We start from the raw sequence: 17,588 nt of genomic DNA, 5'->3' as shown, positions 1-17,588 counted from the left end.
ACTTAGAAGGGTGAGGCTGCCTGCATCCAGAGATTAGAAGCTAGCTGAGCAATGTGATAAACCCCGATATAACCCTGTTTCAAATAAATGCACACACATGCACGCATGCATGCACACGCACACACACACACACACACACACACACACACACACACACCATCACTGCTGCTATCCTACCTATAAAAATATCAGGGAAATTTCTCTGATCATATCTCTTTTCTTTGATCATTTTTTGTCTCATTACAGCACAACATCCAGAAATTATAAAACTAAAGAATACCCTATTCAAACACCTAAAATACGTTTGTGTATGGCAAAACTACCATAAGGAAATCTCAAAACTTAAGTGGCTACCTGAGAAAAAGAATATTTGCTTCTTATATCATAAAGGGAGCATTTCCCTGACCCACACAACAAGCTATTCCAAGAGGAATATAACTCCTTGGGAAGATGGGTTAACAGAGAAGTATATGCAAATGACTCCTAATAAAAGATGCAAAACCCAAACTACACAGAAATACCAAGATTCTTGCATCAGAATCACAGAGATGCAAAGGTTGGATAATATGCGATGGCAGTGGTGACTCTCAGAGATAACTCCTCAGAATGTATCGACATGCATGTATCCTTTACCATAACAATTCTGTTCTAGAAAATTCATCATGTGGGTGCACCCACACTGCTATAGCTCGATTCTGAAATATACTCCAAAGCCTCATGTGTTGAAGACTCCGTCACCAATTCCCAGCACTACTGAGAGGTGACAGAGCCATTAGGGGGTGGGGCTTAGTGAAAGGAAGTTAGGTCATTGGGGGCTTGGCCTCAAAGGGAATATTGGATCCTCAACCCCTTCTTGTCTCTCTGCTGTGTAACAAACTTTACTCCACCGCATGCTCCCACCATGATGTACTACCATGCTGCCACGGGTACAGAACAGGACCAGCCAATCATGGACTGAAACCTCTGAAGCCATAGGCCAGAACAAACCTTTCCTTTCCTTTCAGTTCATTTATCTCAGGTATGTGTCACAGTGACAGAAAGCTCTATTACCCACTTGTGAAAAGGTGTATGAAAAGGTGGCTGACTGCAGTATTTTTAAAGCACAAGATTAGTGAGTTAAGGAATTGATTCAATTATTGCACATCACATGTCTTAGCTTGTCAGGCCTGTCATAATAAAGTACCATAAAACTAGATGGCTTAAACAAGTGGCAGGTGTTGTTTTATATTTTTGGAGACTTGGAATCAGAGATCAAGGAGTCAGCAGGGTTGGTTTCTCCCAAAGGCTGTGAAAGAGAATCCATTCCATTCTTCCTGCTGAGTTTCTGGGGGTATGATGGAAATCTCCTGCATTCTCTGACTTGTGTACATCTAGCCTCAGTCTTTTCCTTCATTGTCACAATCTCCCTGTGTTAGTATGCATGTGCCTTTCTCTACCTTTTACGAAGAAACCAGTCACCTTGACTAAGCTACTCAAGTATGATCTTGACTTAGCAAATTGAAATGTCCCTATTTCCAAATAACGTTACATTCTGAGGTATTTGGGTTAGGATTTCGATGTATGCGTTTTGAGAAGAACACAACACAATTCAACCCATTCACACACTATGTTCCAAGAGGGTGAAGAACAGGGAGAGGAGGAGGAAGAAGAGGAGGAGGAGGAGGAGAAAGAGGGAGAGGAGGAGGACGAGGACGAGGAGGAGGAGGAGGAGAAGGAGGAGGAGGAGGAGAAAAAGAATGAGCAAGATTTTTGTGATACAAGTCTGAAGTCCCAGCTACTTGAGGCTGAAACAGGAGGAAGATCGCTTGAGCCCAGGAGTTTCGAGGCTATCCCCGGCAGCTAGTGAGACCTGGTCTCTGTTAGGTCCACTTGGGAAAAATAGCCCCTTTGCTTGTTCCCCTTCCCTAGAATCCCCAGCCCAGCATTTTAACCCAGGTACCTGTAGCACCTCAGGGCAGTGGGAGAGTCTCCCGGGCTCTGAGATCATTGCTGTGGCCACACCTCCTCTCCACCCTCTCCCTATATAATCAGTCTCCATCACTCGCTCCCTCCCCTTACATGCCTGCACGCCACACCCTTGCACCTCAGACTGCAGGCTGGCAGTTTGCTCTCCCCTCCCCCGGGCAATAAACCCTTTTCTGCCTGAACCATGTGGCCTCTCCTTGGGTGAAGCTTACAGTCTCCAAATTAAGTGCATGGAAAAGTCTTTGAGATGTATCTTAGGTGAAGACATCACTGTACTGCTGGACGCTGTGGTCTATACTTGTAATCTCAGCACTTGAGTGGCTGAGACAGGAGTATGGAGATTCCTTTTTGGAGGGGGAGGTACATTGCCTTCTTATATGCCATGCATTGTGAACCAAGAGAGCACACACTTTCTTTATGAATTAAACATAACAAAACCTAAGTTGAGTCATATTGCTAAACTCCTCTCAAGAAGGATTATGTGTATTTAGGAGGTCTCCAACCATAAAATAAAGAGCTTCTCTGGGAACTGGATTTAGCAGATTGGTTTTTTTCCTCAAATTTTACAAGTCAAATGTTTCTATGGTTGCTTAATTCAGCGATCATCTGTAGTAAGGAAATTCACCCTCTCAGTTTTCCAGGAATGTTGCTCTGCTCTTCATTGCTTGTCCTGTAGTGTGGATGAGTAATTTCCTTTCACTTGAAGCTTCCCTCCACTGTGCAAAATCTGCGTGGCAGGTGGCGCTGTTGAGCTCTGAGCGGGAAGGGAGAAGGGAGTGAACCTGTAGAGCTTTGTCATCTGCTGCTTTTAAGGACTAAGCCACAGAGCGGGAAAGGAATATTGACTATTGTTACTGTGATCATACTCCTGTAGATATTGAATTTTCCTGAGGGGAGTTTGTAATCTTTTTCTATTTTGCTAGATAGAGAAGGAACAGGACTAGAGGACTAGATAGTGAATCTTTAGGCTGGGTCAAATATTGTCTTAGAGAGCAGAAAAGCAGATGCAGAGTTAAGGGGTCGAGGTGCTCTGTAACTATCCAAGGGCTGCAGACAGCCAAAATAGCCAGTAATAAGTTATTCTCCAAATAATGAAACATGTAGAAAACTACCAGAAATTTGGCTCCATTTCTTCAATGCAAAAATTGCAAGAAAAATACACTTGATGGAAGCGATCAGCAAATAAGCCTGAATGGCAATTAAACCCTTAATACATTGTCTGTTCAGATAATGAAGAAAATGAGAAAAATCAACCATATCTGATGATACAAAGTGAACAGTATAAATATCTTAAAGAAATTAGTACATTGTGGTTATTCATGAAATATTCATGGATGAGACAATGTCTCAGATCTGTTCCAAAATTATGTGGGGGGGCTAGAGGAAAATAAGTGGAAATTAATATGACAGGGAACAGCCAGAAGTTGACAATTTTTGAAGTTGATGCTGGATACATATGAGTTCATTACATTTTATTTTGTATATATGTGAACATTTCAAAATTGAAAGTTTCAAAGGAGCTGAGCAAAGGTAGGGTTCAGAGAAGAACACACCCTTAGACTTTGTCACAGCAATTACTCCTGTGTCAGCTACTACAGGGAGCCCAGGACATATCACTTCAAGTCTAATAAAAGCCCACAGGCCTTTCCTAATTTGTGGGATCTCAGAAGGTTTGTAGACTGCTGTCTCAGAGACTCCAACTGCCCCACCCTACCTCCCTTGCTACCCAAAGAAGAAAATAACTTTTTGCTACTACTGTTAGGGAGTCAGACTTGTTTAGCCATTAGGTGAATGCTTATGATTACCATCCTGGCTTCATTAATTGCTCTCATGTGGTCTCCACTGAAACCACAAGGAGTGGTCTCATTATCTCATTCTGGTTGATACTGGAAATCCTTACCTCTCGTGACCTTCGCTAACACTGGCCCACTTTACAGCAAGGCCTCCTCACAGCCAGTGAAAGTAAACATTTAAGAAATTACTCATTCAGCCTGGACTGCTGTAGGTATATGTGGAATTATAGTGTTTTATATGTTATTTGTCTAGGTTGTGGTGGTTTCCTTAAATGATTTCTTTCTTGCTACACTGCCCTGATTTGATTCTTATTTTGTTCAGCCACTGATCGTATTCTTTGGGGTTTAGTCAGCTGTTTATGTGTTTGAACTTTTATTTCATGCAAGTGCTTTTATATCTGTTTTAACTTCTTTCATTATTTTTGATACTGTCCTTTTGAGTTCGCTGTGAAATTCCATCTACTTCATTTTCACTTAGTTTCCTTTATTATCTCTTTATTTAGTTGTTGGCTTTTGGATGAGTCATATGGCCTTGTTTTTGTCACATTGCTAATGTTTTCTCGTTTGGATTTATGTAACTCATGATGAGGTTTGGGTTGGGGGCTTAATCTGCCTTTTTTTAGTTCAAGATTTCACAACGTTTAGGTAAGATTTGGTAGTGGCTGGGTTGTGGTGAATTTTTTGTAATTAGAAGGGGGTGTGTATGATTCACTAATTAACCTTTCACTCACTGTTTAAGTTGTATCCAATCCTCAATTCCACTGAGAAAATTTCAGTTGCATAGATGATATGCATCCTCCATGAGATCACATTAACCCCTAACAATGACAAATCATGGTTATTTCTCCAGTATCTTAAGAAGAATAATGGAGGAAAGATGATACTTAGTTATCTAGGGGAAACTTAGTAAATAACTGTGGTAATGAAACAGAGATAAAGAAGAATAATGCTAATAAATATTACCAGAGGTATCTTGTTATAAGTCTAGAAGGGGTGGTGGCTGAGGATAAGAGAAGGGGGTAATAGGAAAGTTAGAATGAGGGCTGAGAATGTGGCTTAGGGATAGAGTGCTTGCCTACCATGCATGAAGCCCTGAATTTGATTCCTCAGTACCACATAAACAGAAAAAAGCCAGAGGTGGCGCTGTGGCTCAAGTGGTAGAGTGCTAGCCTTGAGCAAAAGAAGCTCAGAGACAGTGCCCAGGTCCAGAGTTCAAGCTAGAACTGGCAAAAAAAAAAGAAAGAAAGAAAGTAAATTGACATAGGTAGAAATGATGAATTGAGAAAGAAGGTTAATGATGAATTGAGAAAGAAGGAAAAAGAGATTGGAAAAAAAAATAGACAAAAAAAACTAGCATGGTGATCTAATTGTCTGTCAAAGTATACATAACAAAGAATGGTGGATGGGGGAATAGAGACAGAAAAAATAAACAAAAGAGCTATTCTGTTTGTGGAGAGAAGGAAAAGGCTGATAGGGGAAGATAACAGGAAGCAAAAGATATGGTTGCAGGTTGAATATTGAAAGAATCATGCCTCACATGTAGTGATTAGGAAAAAAAAGAGGAGAAAAAGTGCAGCTAACAGGACGGTGAGAAATAGAACAAAAACACTCAAATCACAAAAATATTATTAAAGGTGAATTGAAAATATTCAATAAAGATAAAGAGCAATAAAATCAGTGGAACTTCTCCGTTGCTCTCCAGAGCATCAACATCATCATCATCATCATCATCATCATCATCATCATCCATCCCCCAAATCTGTAGCATTCAATCCACAGCTAAAAGAATTACTTGAAGGCTTAACTCAGTGTGATGTCAGTTAATCAGAGTCTAAGCCCTGGGATAAAGTCCCCTCACCCTGATCCATTCCCTTTCTATCTTTTATTGTACCTTACTTTGAGATAGACGATTATGGCCTGCCATAATGCAGTGATTCAAAGTTCAGAGTCTGATACCCTCGACACACACAGCCATGACAATGTGAGTGAGACGAAGAAGAACTACACAGCTTACCATCAGCGTATATGGAGTCTTTCCATATCTTCTGCGCTCGGGACAGCTGGTCTGTTCTATTCAATTATACAATCCACCCATCCTGGCTGTCATCTGTCTCTACAGTATGAGCTTGATCTGAAGGATATATCCATGGCCCTCACGCTCATTTTGGTTCTCAGTTTACTTAACCTGGGGTCAGGTAAGCTTACAGGTTGGACTGTTTTCTATCTCCTTGTTGATCAGTGGGTTAAATTGTTTAGCTACAGTGACTGCTAAACTGTGAAATGGTGTATTTTCTTTGTCCTCTTTTGTATTCTCCTGTTTTCTTCAAGCCCCTGCCTGGTAATTACTGAACACCAGGATTATAGAAATAGAGAACAGTGCGTGAGACTGAGACACCATTAAAACTATTCCAGTGGGAGAAGAGGGAATAAGGAAGAGTAATAGGGTGTGTGTTTGATCCAGATACACTTTATGGCTGTATAGAAAGGACATAAGGAAAATGCTTTATACAATTAACATATACTTGAAAGAGCTATTGCATTGTCCTCAAAATAATAGGAATCAAGGAGCTGGAGAGAGGCAGTGGTGGTGGACAGAGTACATACCCAGGATGTCCTAGGGAATTAATTGTTGATTCCCAATGTGTTATGGAGCATTTCAGTTGAATACCCATGTCTGACTTGGGTGCATGTCAGACATGCAGGGAGTAAAGATTATGTGTCTATCTTTGAACATGCTGCGTTGGAAACATCTAGGGTATGAAATCTAAGGGGAGAGGAGTTAGGGTATAGATTTTTTTTTTGGTCCGTTGTGGGGGCTGAACTCTGGGCCTGGGCACTGTCCCTCAGCTCTTCAGCTCAAGGCTGGCACTCTACCACTTGAGCCACAGCACCACTTCTGGCTTTTTCTGCTTATGTGGTGCTGAGGAATCGAACGCAGGGTCTCATGCATGTGAGGCAAGCACTCTACCACTGAGCCAACTTCCCAGGCCCGGGGTATAGACTTTTAAGTGAGGAATTCATTGGTACATGGCATCATTGGAGCAGAACTCCACACTGACAGCAAGCCCCTGCTCCAGTCATCTATTCTGTCACCAAGGGTGGGGGCCAGTGGGGAATAACTGATCCTTTTCTTGCTGGCATTGTCAGATACTGTGTTGTGCTTTCACAATTACATCATGTCTAAAAATGCCTGTTTCTAATATATTCTATATTTGTCCAAATCATGATTTTTTTGTCGGTCGTGGGGTTTGAACTCTGGGCCTGGGCGCTGCCCCTCAGCTCTTCAGCTCAAGGCTGAAGAGCTACACTTGAGCTACAGCACCACTTCTAGTTTTCTGAGTGGTTTATTGGAGATAAGAGTCTCAGGGACTTTCCTGCCTGGGCTGGCTTTGAACGCGATCCTCAGATCTCAGCCTCCTGATTAGATAGGATCACAGGCGTGAGCCACCGGCACCTGGCTCAACCCATGATATTTTTAACTCCCAAGAGTTTATTTTACAAGTTGGGGAGCATCTGTACACACCTCTAAGGATGTTGGTGCAAACTGAGAATGACAGGCACAGAGGTGTTCTATCAGGTGTAAGAGGTTACAGAGGCACGAGTCACTTGATTTAGTAAGACCATCATGAAAATCTTCCACCCTTGTCCACCAACTCCTCATTCCAGCCCTGAGTAAGACACACCAAATGGATTTTACTCAAGTTAGTTATCTGCCCTTATTCCCCCCCACCCCCTCCAGCAGCCCAGAGGCGGTTGATGGGGCCAGAAAGGTTCCTTTCAGCCTCCAGAGGGCAGGATGTAGAGTTCTCCTGCATCCTCTCCTCCGAGACAAGTGCAGAGCACATGGAAGTGAGGTTCTTCAAGAATCAGTTCGATGTGGTGGTCCATCTCTACAGAGACGGGAAAGATCAACAAGCTACGATGCCAGAATATCAGGGGAGAACCACGTTTGTGAAGGATTCCCTTGCCAAAGGACATGCCACCCTGAAGCTGGCCAAAGTGATCCCCTCAGACACTGGCCTGTACGGGTGCTGGTTCAACTCCCAGACTCACAGCCAGGAAACCATCTGGGAGCTGCAGGTGACAGGTCAGTTTCTTGTTTCCTCTGATTTACTGTGTATTGTCTAATTGCAACCATCCTGTTCTTGACTGTTTAGTGAATGAGGGTATTTTGAGTCATCTAAACTGACAGTTCATTCTGACTTGGTGTACTCATTTTATAGTATGTGTAGATTCTTGTGACCATCATCAAGTTTATAAGAAAAATCTCTTGTGTATATTGAAATATTGAACTGCCTCATCAGCCTCATCAGCCCCAAATCTCTCTCTCTCTCTCTCTCTCTCTCTCTCTCTCTCTCTCTCTCCCACACCCACCCTTCTCTCTCACCACCATTCCCAGGCTCTGGAAATCACTAACCTGTTCTCCATCAGTGTACATTTTATGTCCTGAATGGCTGATGATCCCAGAATCTTCTGAGCTTGTTTGTTATCATCTGTCCATCTCCCCAATATCCTAAGTAGATACTTTTAAAAGCAGAATAGATTTTATTGTACATGTGTGTGTGTCACACCATTTGAGGGAAAACTATAACCATTTTCATCATTCTAAGTGCTTTTTTTTTCTTTTTGCTTATGTGGTGCTGAGGAATCGAACCCAGGGCCTCAGACATGCAAGGCAAGCGCTCTACCACTGAGCCACCTTCCCAGCCTCAGAACATTTCTCATTCCTGTATCCTTTCCTCGAGTCCAGCAACAACTATTTCACATCCAGGCCCTAGAAATTGGACTCTTCTAGTTACCTCCTATCGATAGAATCACATTTTTGCTCCTTTGTTTTTGGCTTGTTTCACTCATTATTTCATAATGTTTTCAGGATTTGTCCAAGTTGTAGAAGATATCTACCTCCTTTATTTTTAAGGTTGAATAATATTCATATATCTATGTCTATCTATACATACCATTTTTAAAATACATTCATCTGCTAATAGACAGATTGTCTGATTCCTGTTCAGCCAGGATTAGTCCTTGTCCAAATGTATGGGTATACAGCTGCTCATAATACTTTTCTTTTTGTGCTGGTCCTGGGGTTTGAACTCAGGGCCTGAGTGCTGTCCCTGAGCTTTTGTGCTCGAGGCTAGAGCTCTACCACTTGAGCCACAGCTACACTTTGGCTTTCTTGGTAAATTAATTGGAGATGAATTTCATGGGCTTTGCTGTATGGGCAGGCTTTGAATTTGGATTTTCAGATCTCAGCCTCCTAAGTAGGTAAGATTACAGGCATGAGCCACCAGCACCCTGCTCATAATACTTTTTAAAATCTTGTGTGTGTATGTGTGTGTGTTATGAGACAGAGTCTTGTTATATAGCTCAGGTAGGGAATCTATTGTATATCAATCCCTTTGTTAGAACTTGCATTATCATTGCTTCATTTATCCACTCAAAAAGTATTTATTAGACCCTTGGACCCATCTAGAGCACAAAAGGAATGTTAGAAAAAGCAAAGGGGCCAGGCACCAGGCACCGGTGGCTCACCCCTGTAATCCTAGCTACTCAGGAGGCTGAGATGTGAGGATCACAGTTCAAAGCCAGCCTGGACAGGAAAAGTCTGTGAGGCTCCTATCTCCAATAAACCACCAGAAAACCAGAAGTGGCACTGTGGCTCCAGTGGTAGAGCACTCGCCTTGAGCTGAAGAGCTGAGGGACAGAGCCTAGGCCCAGAGTTCAACTCCCCCCACCCACACACACACCAAAAAAAGCATAGGAAAGGTAAATTCTCTTTGGCAGGAGGATATGGACAATTAAAAGTAATCATACTGAGGTTATCTGCTCCATGATAGTCTACGTGTACCCCCTCTTCCTGGCATATGTCTTCTTCTTCCAAATAATGAAAGGCCCAGGCTGTGTGCTAACTTAGTTATGCTTCTACAGTTACCATTTTCATAAAAAACATGTGTTTTCTAGTTGCTTCCAGTGTCGCAAGCAAATGCATCCTTCAAAGAGATTCTGTTATTCATTTCATTGTGTTTTCTCCCCAGAAGTGGGTAGCTCTCCTCTCATTTCCATGCTGGAATTCGTTGGTGAAGACATCCAGCTGACCTGCCACACCTCGGGATGGTTCCCTCAGCCCATAGTCAATTGGAAAAGTCCACAGGGGCCTCCCTTTCCATCTGAATCCAAGACCAAGAAAAGCAAACATGACCTGTTTGATGTGGAGACCTCCCTCACCATTCAAAAGAGTTCTGGGAGTATATCATGCTCAGTTCAGCACCCTGGCCTGAGCGAAGAGTTAGAATCCACCGTGTGGATAAGAGGTGAGTTGGGGCAGGAGGAAGATACAGGGAAGAGACTAGCTGTCTACCAAAAAAGTAGGAAATGATTAGAAAAAGACACATTAGTTAATCAAGGGAGGTTACAGATATTAGTGTCTAGGAAAAAAAGATTTTTAAGAAAGAAAAAGAACTGGTAGGAACAGTTATTTCACAAAGAAGAAAAAGTTAACTCACCAGGAAAAAAAACTACCACTTAAAGTATAGCCTTTTATTATAGCATATATTAAATGTATAAAGTAAACATTGATAGAAATTTAAGAACTAATGTATGTGATTCTAAAACTGATTAAATAAGTAGGCAAATTAGCAATAAGATACACCATTGGAATAACAAATTAAGCTTAATATTTGGGGCTCTTTTTTGTCAGTCCTGGGGCTTGAACTCAGGGCCTGGGTACTGTCCCTGAGCTTCTTTTCCTCAAGGCTAGCACTCTACCAGTTGAATAACAGTGCCGCTTCTGACTATTTCTGTTTATGTGGTGCTGAGGAATCAAACCCAGGGCTTCATGCCTGCTAGGCAAGCACTCTGCCACTAACCCACATTCCCAGGCCTGGAGCATTTTGTAAAGGGATGACCAGAGCTGAGAGGAGATGGGGAACCCTACCCTAAAGCCTGACAAGAGCTTGGAGACATAGGGAAGAAACAAAGGCAAGGGTAGGGGCTTACATAGCAGGTGATCTTGGTCAGGCTATAATCTGATTATTGTCTCAAGATTGGTCATGAAAAACCTTATCAGTGGCATAAAGTGCCTTCTGCTTGAGAGGGGATGGATAGCTTAATTTCAAAAAAAAAAATTAAAGCAGACATTAAATACAGCTTTTCACGGGGTATAAACACATACAGTGGTTTTCAGAAATTGTGAAGGAATTGGTATCATTCAACCGTGTTCCCTAGCCACAGTCTAGTTAGGGGTAGTTTAAATTCTTGTCACAAGGTGTTCATCAATCAGACATTTTGTTCCTGAAATGCAGGGAGAAGGCAGAGACGAATTACTCACAAAACAAGTCAAAGAGGCAAGCTAGAGTTACTTAGATCAAGAACTGGGCACTCTTCTGGGGCCTAGGACAATGAATAAGGACCCCTGAGGTCTGGCACAGGACATTGTAAGAGCTGGCAGCTAGCAATCTGTTTATTATGGTATCACAACAACATCATCCCGTTCTCAGCTTGGAGTCATCTGGTAGGAAGGGAGGATTATTCATTTTGAAGAACACTCCTTAAATAATGAATGTGTCTATGGCCAGAGGTGAGCAGGACCCTGACTCCAAATTCAAGGCAGCCAAAGTATACACATGCAACGCTCTGCCCTGAGCAGAGCTGCCAAGGGTTTATCCTGTTCACAGTGCTCATCCGGCATCTGCAGCCCAGTAACGATGAGTCAGGGCTTCTAGCAAAAGCAGTCTCTAAGACCCTCTTATAACCATAACTCACTTTCTCTGTAAATAGCCAAATCCAGATGAATCAAGTCTTATTCAAAAATTCCAAGTGGTAAAGCTGAAGAGGAAATTATAGTTAAATGTCCTATTTCCCCACCCCCTGTAGTACATAGGGATACCTTAAGAGAAACTTAAATTCCCTTCCCTGCTCAATAGTCACTAAAGGATCTATGGGACTGTTTTTCAGAGGCGATTTTCCAGCCCTCACCCTGGCATACGGTTTCTATTTCACTAATTGCCTTCTGCTGTGTCATATATTTTGCTATCATTTCAATGATGACTTCCTTCACCAAAATCCAGGGTAAGTAAGTGGACCCATGGCTAGTTTACACTTTCAACAGAGCTGGGGTCAGTATACTTCCAGGTACCGACCTGAACCTTTTCTTCTACACCTGGGGCTGGGAGCTCTTACCTGGGCCATGGCGACCATAGTTCTCATGACTTCCTGGAAAGGCCACACCCTCTCAAAGCTCATTCTATTTCACATGTATGGATAAGAATTGAAGCAGGAAAGACTAGGGGAAAATGAAGTCTAGTAAGCTTACAGCAAATGCAGGAGATATTCATTTATCTATTTCCCTTAAGAAAGGGACCAAAGTCATTTAGGGGAAAATAAGGCAGGGATAAATTGATGAAAATGAGTCTGGTGAAGGTATTTAGGGACACTGAAGCTATCTTTGCTTCAAAGAAGACAACAGGATGCATCCCTTCTTGAGAGATGCATTTCTCACCCCAACAATTAACATTTGGCAGGATGTATGCCTTCCTAAGAGAAATGCTCCCCCAAAATGTAAGCAACAGATGACAGATGAGTTCCTCATCTCAAGGATAAGGATGTGTTTTACGGCAGGATGCGTTCCTACCTGGAAGAAATGCCCAAAACATCCAGAAACTCAGAAAGCGTAACACCTGGAGTGATTAGAGCAAAGATAAAACATAACTGTCGAGCCAGGCCCCTGCCTTTACCTAATAAATAGCCCTAACAGCCAAGGAGCTGTGTGTCCCTCTGTCTCTGCTCCAGAGCACCAGCACTGAATTAGAATGTGTGCCTTTCTTTCTGCTTGTCTGTCTGCTTGTCTGCTTGCCTGCTTGCTTGCTTCCTCAATAAAGCTCTGCCAAGTTTTCGTACCATCGTGACTTGTCCAGAAATTCTTATTCTGTGATTAAAGTCAAGGATCTTAAGTGAAGAATCCGTGCTTTTTTTTTTGCCAGTCCTGAACTCAGGACTTGGGCTCGGTCTCTGGGCCTCTTTTGCTCAGGAAAGTTCACAACACCTGCATCCAGTGACAGAATCAGGGAGAGAAGTGCTTCATGTGTACTGTGCTCTTAGAAATGTCTAGGAGCACCACCAAGATTCTAGGAAAATGTTATGCTGTAGTTGAAAACTTTGTAGAAGAAATAAGTCGGGGGTGGGGATTAAATAATAATAAGTCCCAGGTGTGGAGGTGTCACTCAGAGGCAGGTGAAGGTTGGTGAAGTTTCCCTTTAAAAGTAGGGCCTTGGGCTGGGAAGGTGGCTCAGTGGTAAAGTGCTTGCCTTGCATGCCTCAGGCCCTGGGTTCGATTCCTCAAAACCACATAAGCAGAAAAAGCCGGAAGTGGTGCTGTAGCTCCAGTGGTAGAGCGCTAGCCTTGAGCTGAAGAGCTGAGGGACAGTGCCCAGACCCAGAGTTCAGGCCCCACAACCGACCAAAAAAAATTAAAAAAAAAAAAAGTATGGCCACTTCACTGAGGGTCTTTGACTCAATCGCTGAATAAGAATTTCTGGACAAGCCACAGTGGTTAGAAAACGTGGCAAAGCTTTATTGAGTAAGCAAGCAAGCAGGCAAGCAAACAACAGGCAGACAAAAGCAGAAGAGCAAACACACACTCCAACAGTGTGGGTGCCTTAGAGGAGTCACTGTTACAGGTATTTATAGGGTAAGGCAGAGGTCTGACTTAAGCCTAGGAGTTCATTTTGCTCTCTCAGTCACTCTTGGTGTTATTAACACTTTCTAAGTTTCTAGCTCTTGTGTAACATTTTGGTTGTTTGTCTGGGAGGGGAGGGGTGGCAAGGAGCATTTTTCTCTCAGGAAGGGATACATCCTGCCAAACAAATGTTAATTCTTGGGATGAGAAATGCATCTCTCAGGAAGGAATGCATCCTCAATGTATCCTGCCTCAGCCTCACCTGCCTCTAATCCCAGCACTCGAGAGAATGAAGTATAAAGAATAAGAGTTCTAGGACTGTAGGAGGCAACAATGCTTGATAAGAAATGTACTCGTTACCTTGCCCATGTAATCGTAACTCCTCTGTATGGTATATTCACAATTTAAAATAAATAAATAAATAGATAAATAAAAGAGTTCTAGGAATGCCTGACCTATATGAAGTGATCCTGTCTCAAAACAAAAACAAGCAAACAAAAAGTCAGTTCAGCTTCAGTAAGTTTTTACACTCAGGAAGCAATTTTCTCCTCTTGAGGATTACCCAGTTCCCTTGAAAATGAATGCCATCATCCCACCTCCAATACCCAGCCACCTTCTCCCTCCCTAACCGTCATTCCCAAAGCCCTGGGATAATAGACAATAGATAAGTTCCTCTCTTTAGAGTGAATGGTCCTTATTTCTTGTCTTACCCCAGGTAGAGACACTGATACTAGTTTGGGAGTGGGTGCAGAGCACAAAAGTAGAGTGCGAAGAAGCCCCGTCTAGCCACAGTCCTCCCACCTGAGGCAGGCATCTGGTCTGATTCCATCCTTCACACCCTGGTAGACCACTCAGTACTGTTTTCTTTTCAGGGAAGAAGCAGGCAGAATTGGGTGAGTGCTTCATCAAATTCTGATACTTTCACTCCACTCATAGATCTCCCCTGTTCCACTGCCTGGGTCATCTGCAGGCTACTGTGGCACCAAGCTGGACAGGAAGCTTGGGCAGCCAAGGCAAATAAAAAGCAACTCCCTTCCCCACTCATCGATGAAAGAATCCAGCCTCCCATGTGTGGAGGAGGTGCTAAAATTCTCTGTAAACTTTGCCTGTTGATCTATCTTTGGGAGGGAGGCAGGATGGGGGAGGGGGGGAGAAGGTAGAGGGAGAGAGGTGTTGATTCATGAGATCTTTGGGGGCTATGTGGATTCACAATGATGAAATCACTGCAAGATGTTGCCCTCAGTTTCCCTCTCACCCCCAGCCTGATGTTTGAACAGTTATCCAAATCTGTATTACTACTTAATATTCTGTTTTTATTGTTGTTTCAGCAAAGCTTAAGGAAATCTTAGGTAAGAGTACATATTGAACCTTCTATACACACACACACACACACACATACACACACGTGTGTGTTCTGCTAGTCCTCAATTCTGAAGTTGGAACCTTTTCTATGTTTTGATTGCAGACAAAGAAGAGAAAGTCGGACACGCAGGTGAGAAGATATGTTCTTCCCCAGGCACCATTTACCTTCCTCTTCCACGTTCATGACTAATGGACTCTTCTGACCTGAGTCCTGTGGGAGCCTGCATACACAAACATGTATGATGGCAATCCTTCACTGTCTGCACATGTGGATAAGTTGCATTTTGTAGAGATTCCCCATGGCCTTCACTAGTGGGTCCACGACACCTCCAAATGTGCAAACACCCTGGGTCTTGTCCCCTCACCCGGCCTCCAGGTCACCAGGCAGATGCTGAACCATCTACTCTCTCTGCTTGTTTTCAGAATGGAGAATGGCCCGGAAACATGCAGGTATACCAGATGCCTGAGGGGGCCACAGGGCAGACAGCTTCCTGTGGGATTCAAAGAAAGAGCTAACCAGTGACAGAGATGGAACCCGTCTAACCTGAAGATGAGGATCTGGGGGTCTTCATCTTCTCCAGGACACACTTTCAACTAAGGTCTAGAAAGGGTCAGAGCAGGGCCTGAATCAGCCAGGGTGCAGGTCACAGGCAAAACTCCAGGTGATAGACAGAAATACTGACTGGCCAGGGACAAGGGTGAAGGAAGTCTATTCGACAGGAACTGGTAGACGAGAGGCTGATGGACAGGGGAGAACTTTCTCCTCCTAAATCAAATAGGAAATTAAATGAAGAGACAAACGTAAGTTTGGGTTGAAGTCACAGCTGGGCACTCCAGGCATCAATGAAGCTGTGGGACTCCACTAAAGATAGAAAAACAGCCAGGTGCCGGTACTCAGGAGGCTGAGCTCTGAGGATGGTGATTCAGAGCCAGTCTAGGCAGGAAAGTCCATGAGACTCTTATCTCCAATGAACCACCAGAAAACCAGAAGGGGCGCTGTGACTCAAGTGGTAGAGTGCTCACCTTGAGCTGAAGAGCTCAGGGACAGCACCCAGGCCCAGAGTTCAAGACTCCTGACCAACAAACAAACAAAAGATAGAAAAGCATCTGAAGGGTAGGGCCCATTGGAGACTCTGGCTTTGGGACTCACCTGATTCCAAAGAGTATTGCAAAGAGTTAATATACTGTCACAGGCCACATCAATGACGCATGCTCCTTCTCTTTCTACTCTGGCTGCAGTGGAGGTGACCCTGGACCCGGAATCAGCTCACCCTGAGCTCTACATTCGCGATCTAAGATTGGTATTCTGCAAGGATGTTCCCCAGACAGTGGAGTTCTCAGAGAAGAGGTTCACGAGGAAGTGCGTGGTCACTTCTCAGGGTTTCTCGGAAGGGAAGCATTACTGGGAGGTAGACGTGGGCTATAACAAGCGCTGGTTTCTGGGGGTCTGCCGGGACGACGTGGACAGGAAAGCGAATCACGTGACTTTGTCTCCTGACAATGGGTACTGGCTCCTTGGCCTATGGGGAAACAAGCAATATTTCACAATCAACCCCCAGACAGTGAATCTCTTCCCCCAAACCCCCCCTCGGAGAGTGGGGATCTTTCTGGATCTGGAGGATGGGGCCATCTCCTTCTTCAATATAAATGATGGGTCTCTGATTCTTACTTTGGACATTAAGTCCCAAGGCTTACTGAGGCCCTACATCCAGCTTCAGATGTTCTGGAAGGAATGGCAACATCCCATCTTCATCTGCCCAGTGTCCTAAGAGAAGCAGGGCTTCTTCCCAAAGTTTGCTCATTCTTCTCTCCTGGGGTGATCACTATTGCTAATCCCATCGCTCGCTCACTGAGGCTATTACCTTTCATGTTTTCTACTGGCCTGAGAACCCTACAGAAGCTAATAGCAATTGCTTCTAGATGAGGAGACAGCATCTCCGCCACATGGAGTTGGGGTTCACAGCTGCTCTGAGGTGAAGAAGGAAGAAGATGGCTATGTATTTCGTTTGTGAAAGGTTTATCCAGTTAAGAGACTTTCAGCCAGTCACAGTTTTCAGATCCTCATCTGTCAGTTGAAGGATGATGATTCCTATGTCAGGAGACACAGAAAAAATTTTGATGTTGTTGATTGTGGAACCTGAACACTGGTCCTGGGCGCCACCCCTCAGCTCTTCAGCTCAAGGTGAGCATTCTACCACTTGAGCCACAGTGCCACTTCCGGCTTATTCTGCTGAAGTGGTGCTGAGGAATGGAACCCAGGACCTCATGCATGCGAGGCAAGCACTCTACCACTGAGCCAGAAAAGATTTTTAAAAAATGAATGTGGAGGGAAAGGTTGGCTTGGGAGGGATGGGAGAGGGGTGGAGATTGATGAAAGGGATGACAGTGGATTCATAACTGCTTGGTTGAATTGCATCTCCTTTGTACAGCTACTGAGAGATAATAAAAAGGAAATGAATGGCCAACATGATCCTTGTTTGTCTATTTCTTTTTTTGTCGGTCGTGGGGCCTGAACTCTGGGCCTGGGCGCTGTCCCTCAGCTCTTCAGGTCAAGGCTAGCGCCCTACCACTTGAGCCACAGCACCACTTCCAGCCTTTTCTGCTTATGTGGTGCTGAGGAATCGAACCCATGGCCTCATGCATGCAAGGCAAGCGCTCTACCACTGAGCCACCTTCCCAGCCCCCTTGTTTGTCTATTTCACATCAACTAATTTCCCCAATACCAAATCACCTGTGGACTAGTTCTTGAGTTATCTGAAGAGTGTCCGAATCACCCTAGAAGACAGATGGCTGCA

At 43.8% G+C, this 17,588-nt stretch overlaps 1 protein-coding gene across 1 annotated transcript; it reads left to right on the top strand.

Annotated features, from left to right (window-relative positions):
• Window positions 1–5,670: 5,670 nt before the first annotated feature.
• Window positions 5,671–17,008, top strand: LOC122115387 (butyrophilin-like protein 3). The gene is made up of 10 exons (XM_042688829.1): window positions 5,671–5,739; window positions 5,878–5,953; window positions 7,498–7,845; window positions 9,794–10,069; window positions 11,712–11,825; window positions 14,304–14,324; window positions 14,760–14,780; window positions 14,897–14,923; window positions 15,217–15,243; window positions 16,033–17,008. The coding sequence occupies exons 1-10, from the start codon at window positions 5,671–5,673 to the stop codon at window positions 16,560–16,562; spliced, it is 1,509 nt and encodes a 502-aa protein (XP_042544763.1). The 3' UTR covers window positions 16,563–17,008.
• Window positions 17,009–17,588: the final 580 nt, after the last annotated feature.

This window comes from Dipodomys spectabilis, unplaced genomic scaffold (genome assembly GCF_019054845.1).
Source record: "Dipodomys spectabilis isolate Male_0828 unplaced genomic scaffold, ASM1905484v1 ptg000119l, whole genome shotgun sequence".
NCBI lineage: Eukaryota > Metazoa > Chordata > Mammalia > Rodentia > Heteromyidae > Dipodomys > Dipodomys spectabilis.
The sequence above is the reverse complement of the archived record's forward strand: the minus strand, read 5'-3'. Positions and strand labels throughout refer to the sequence as shown.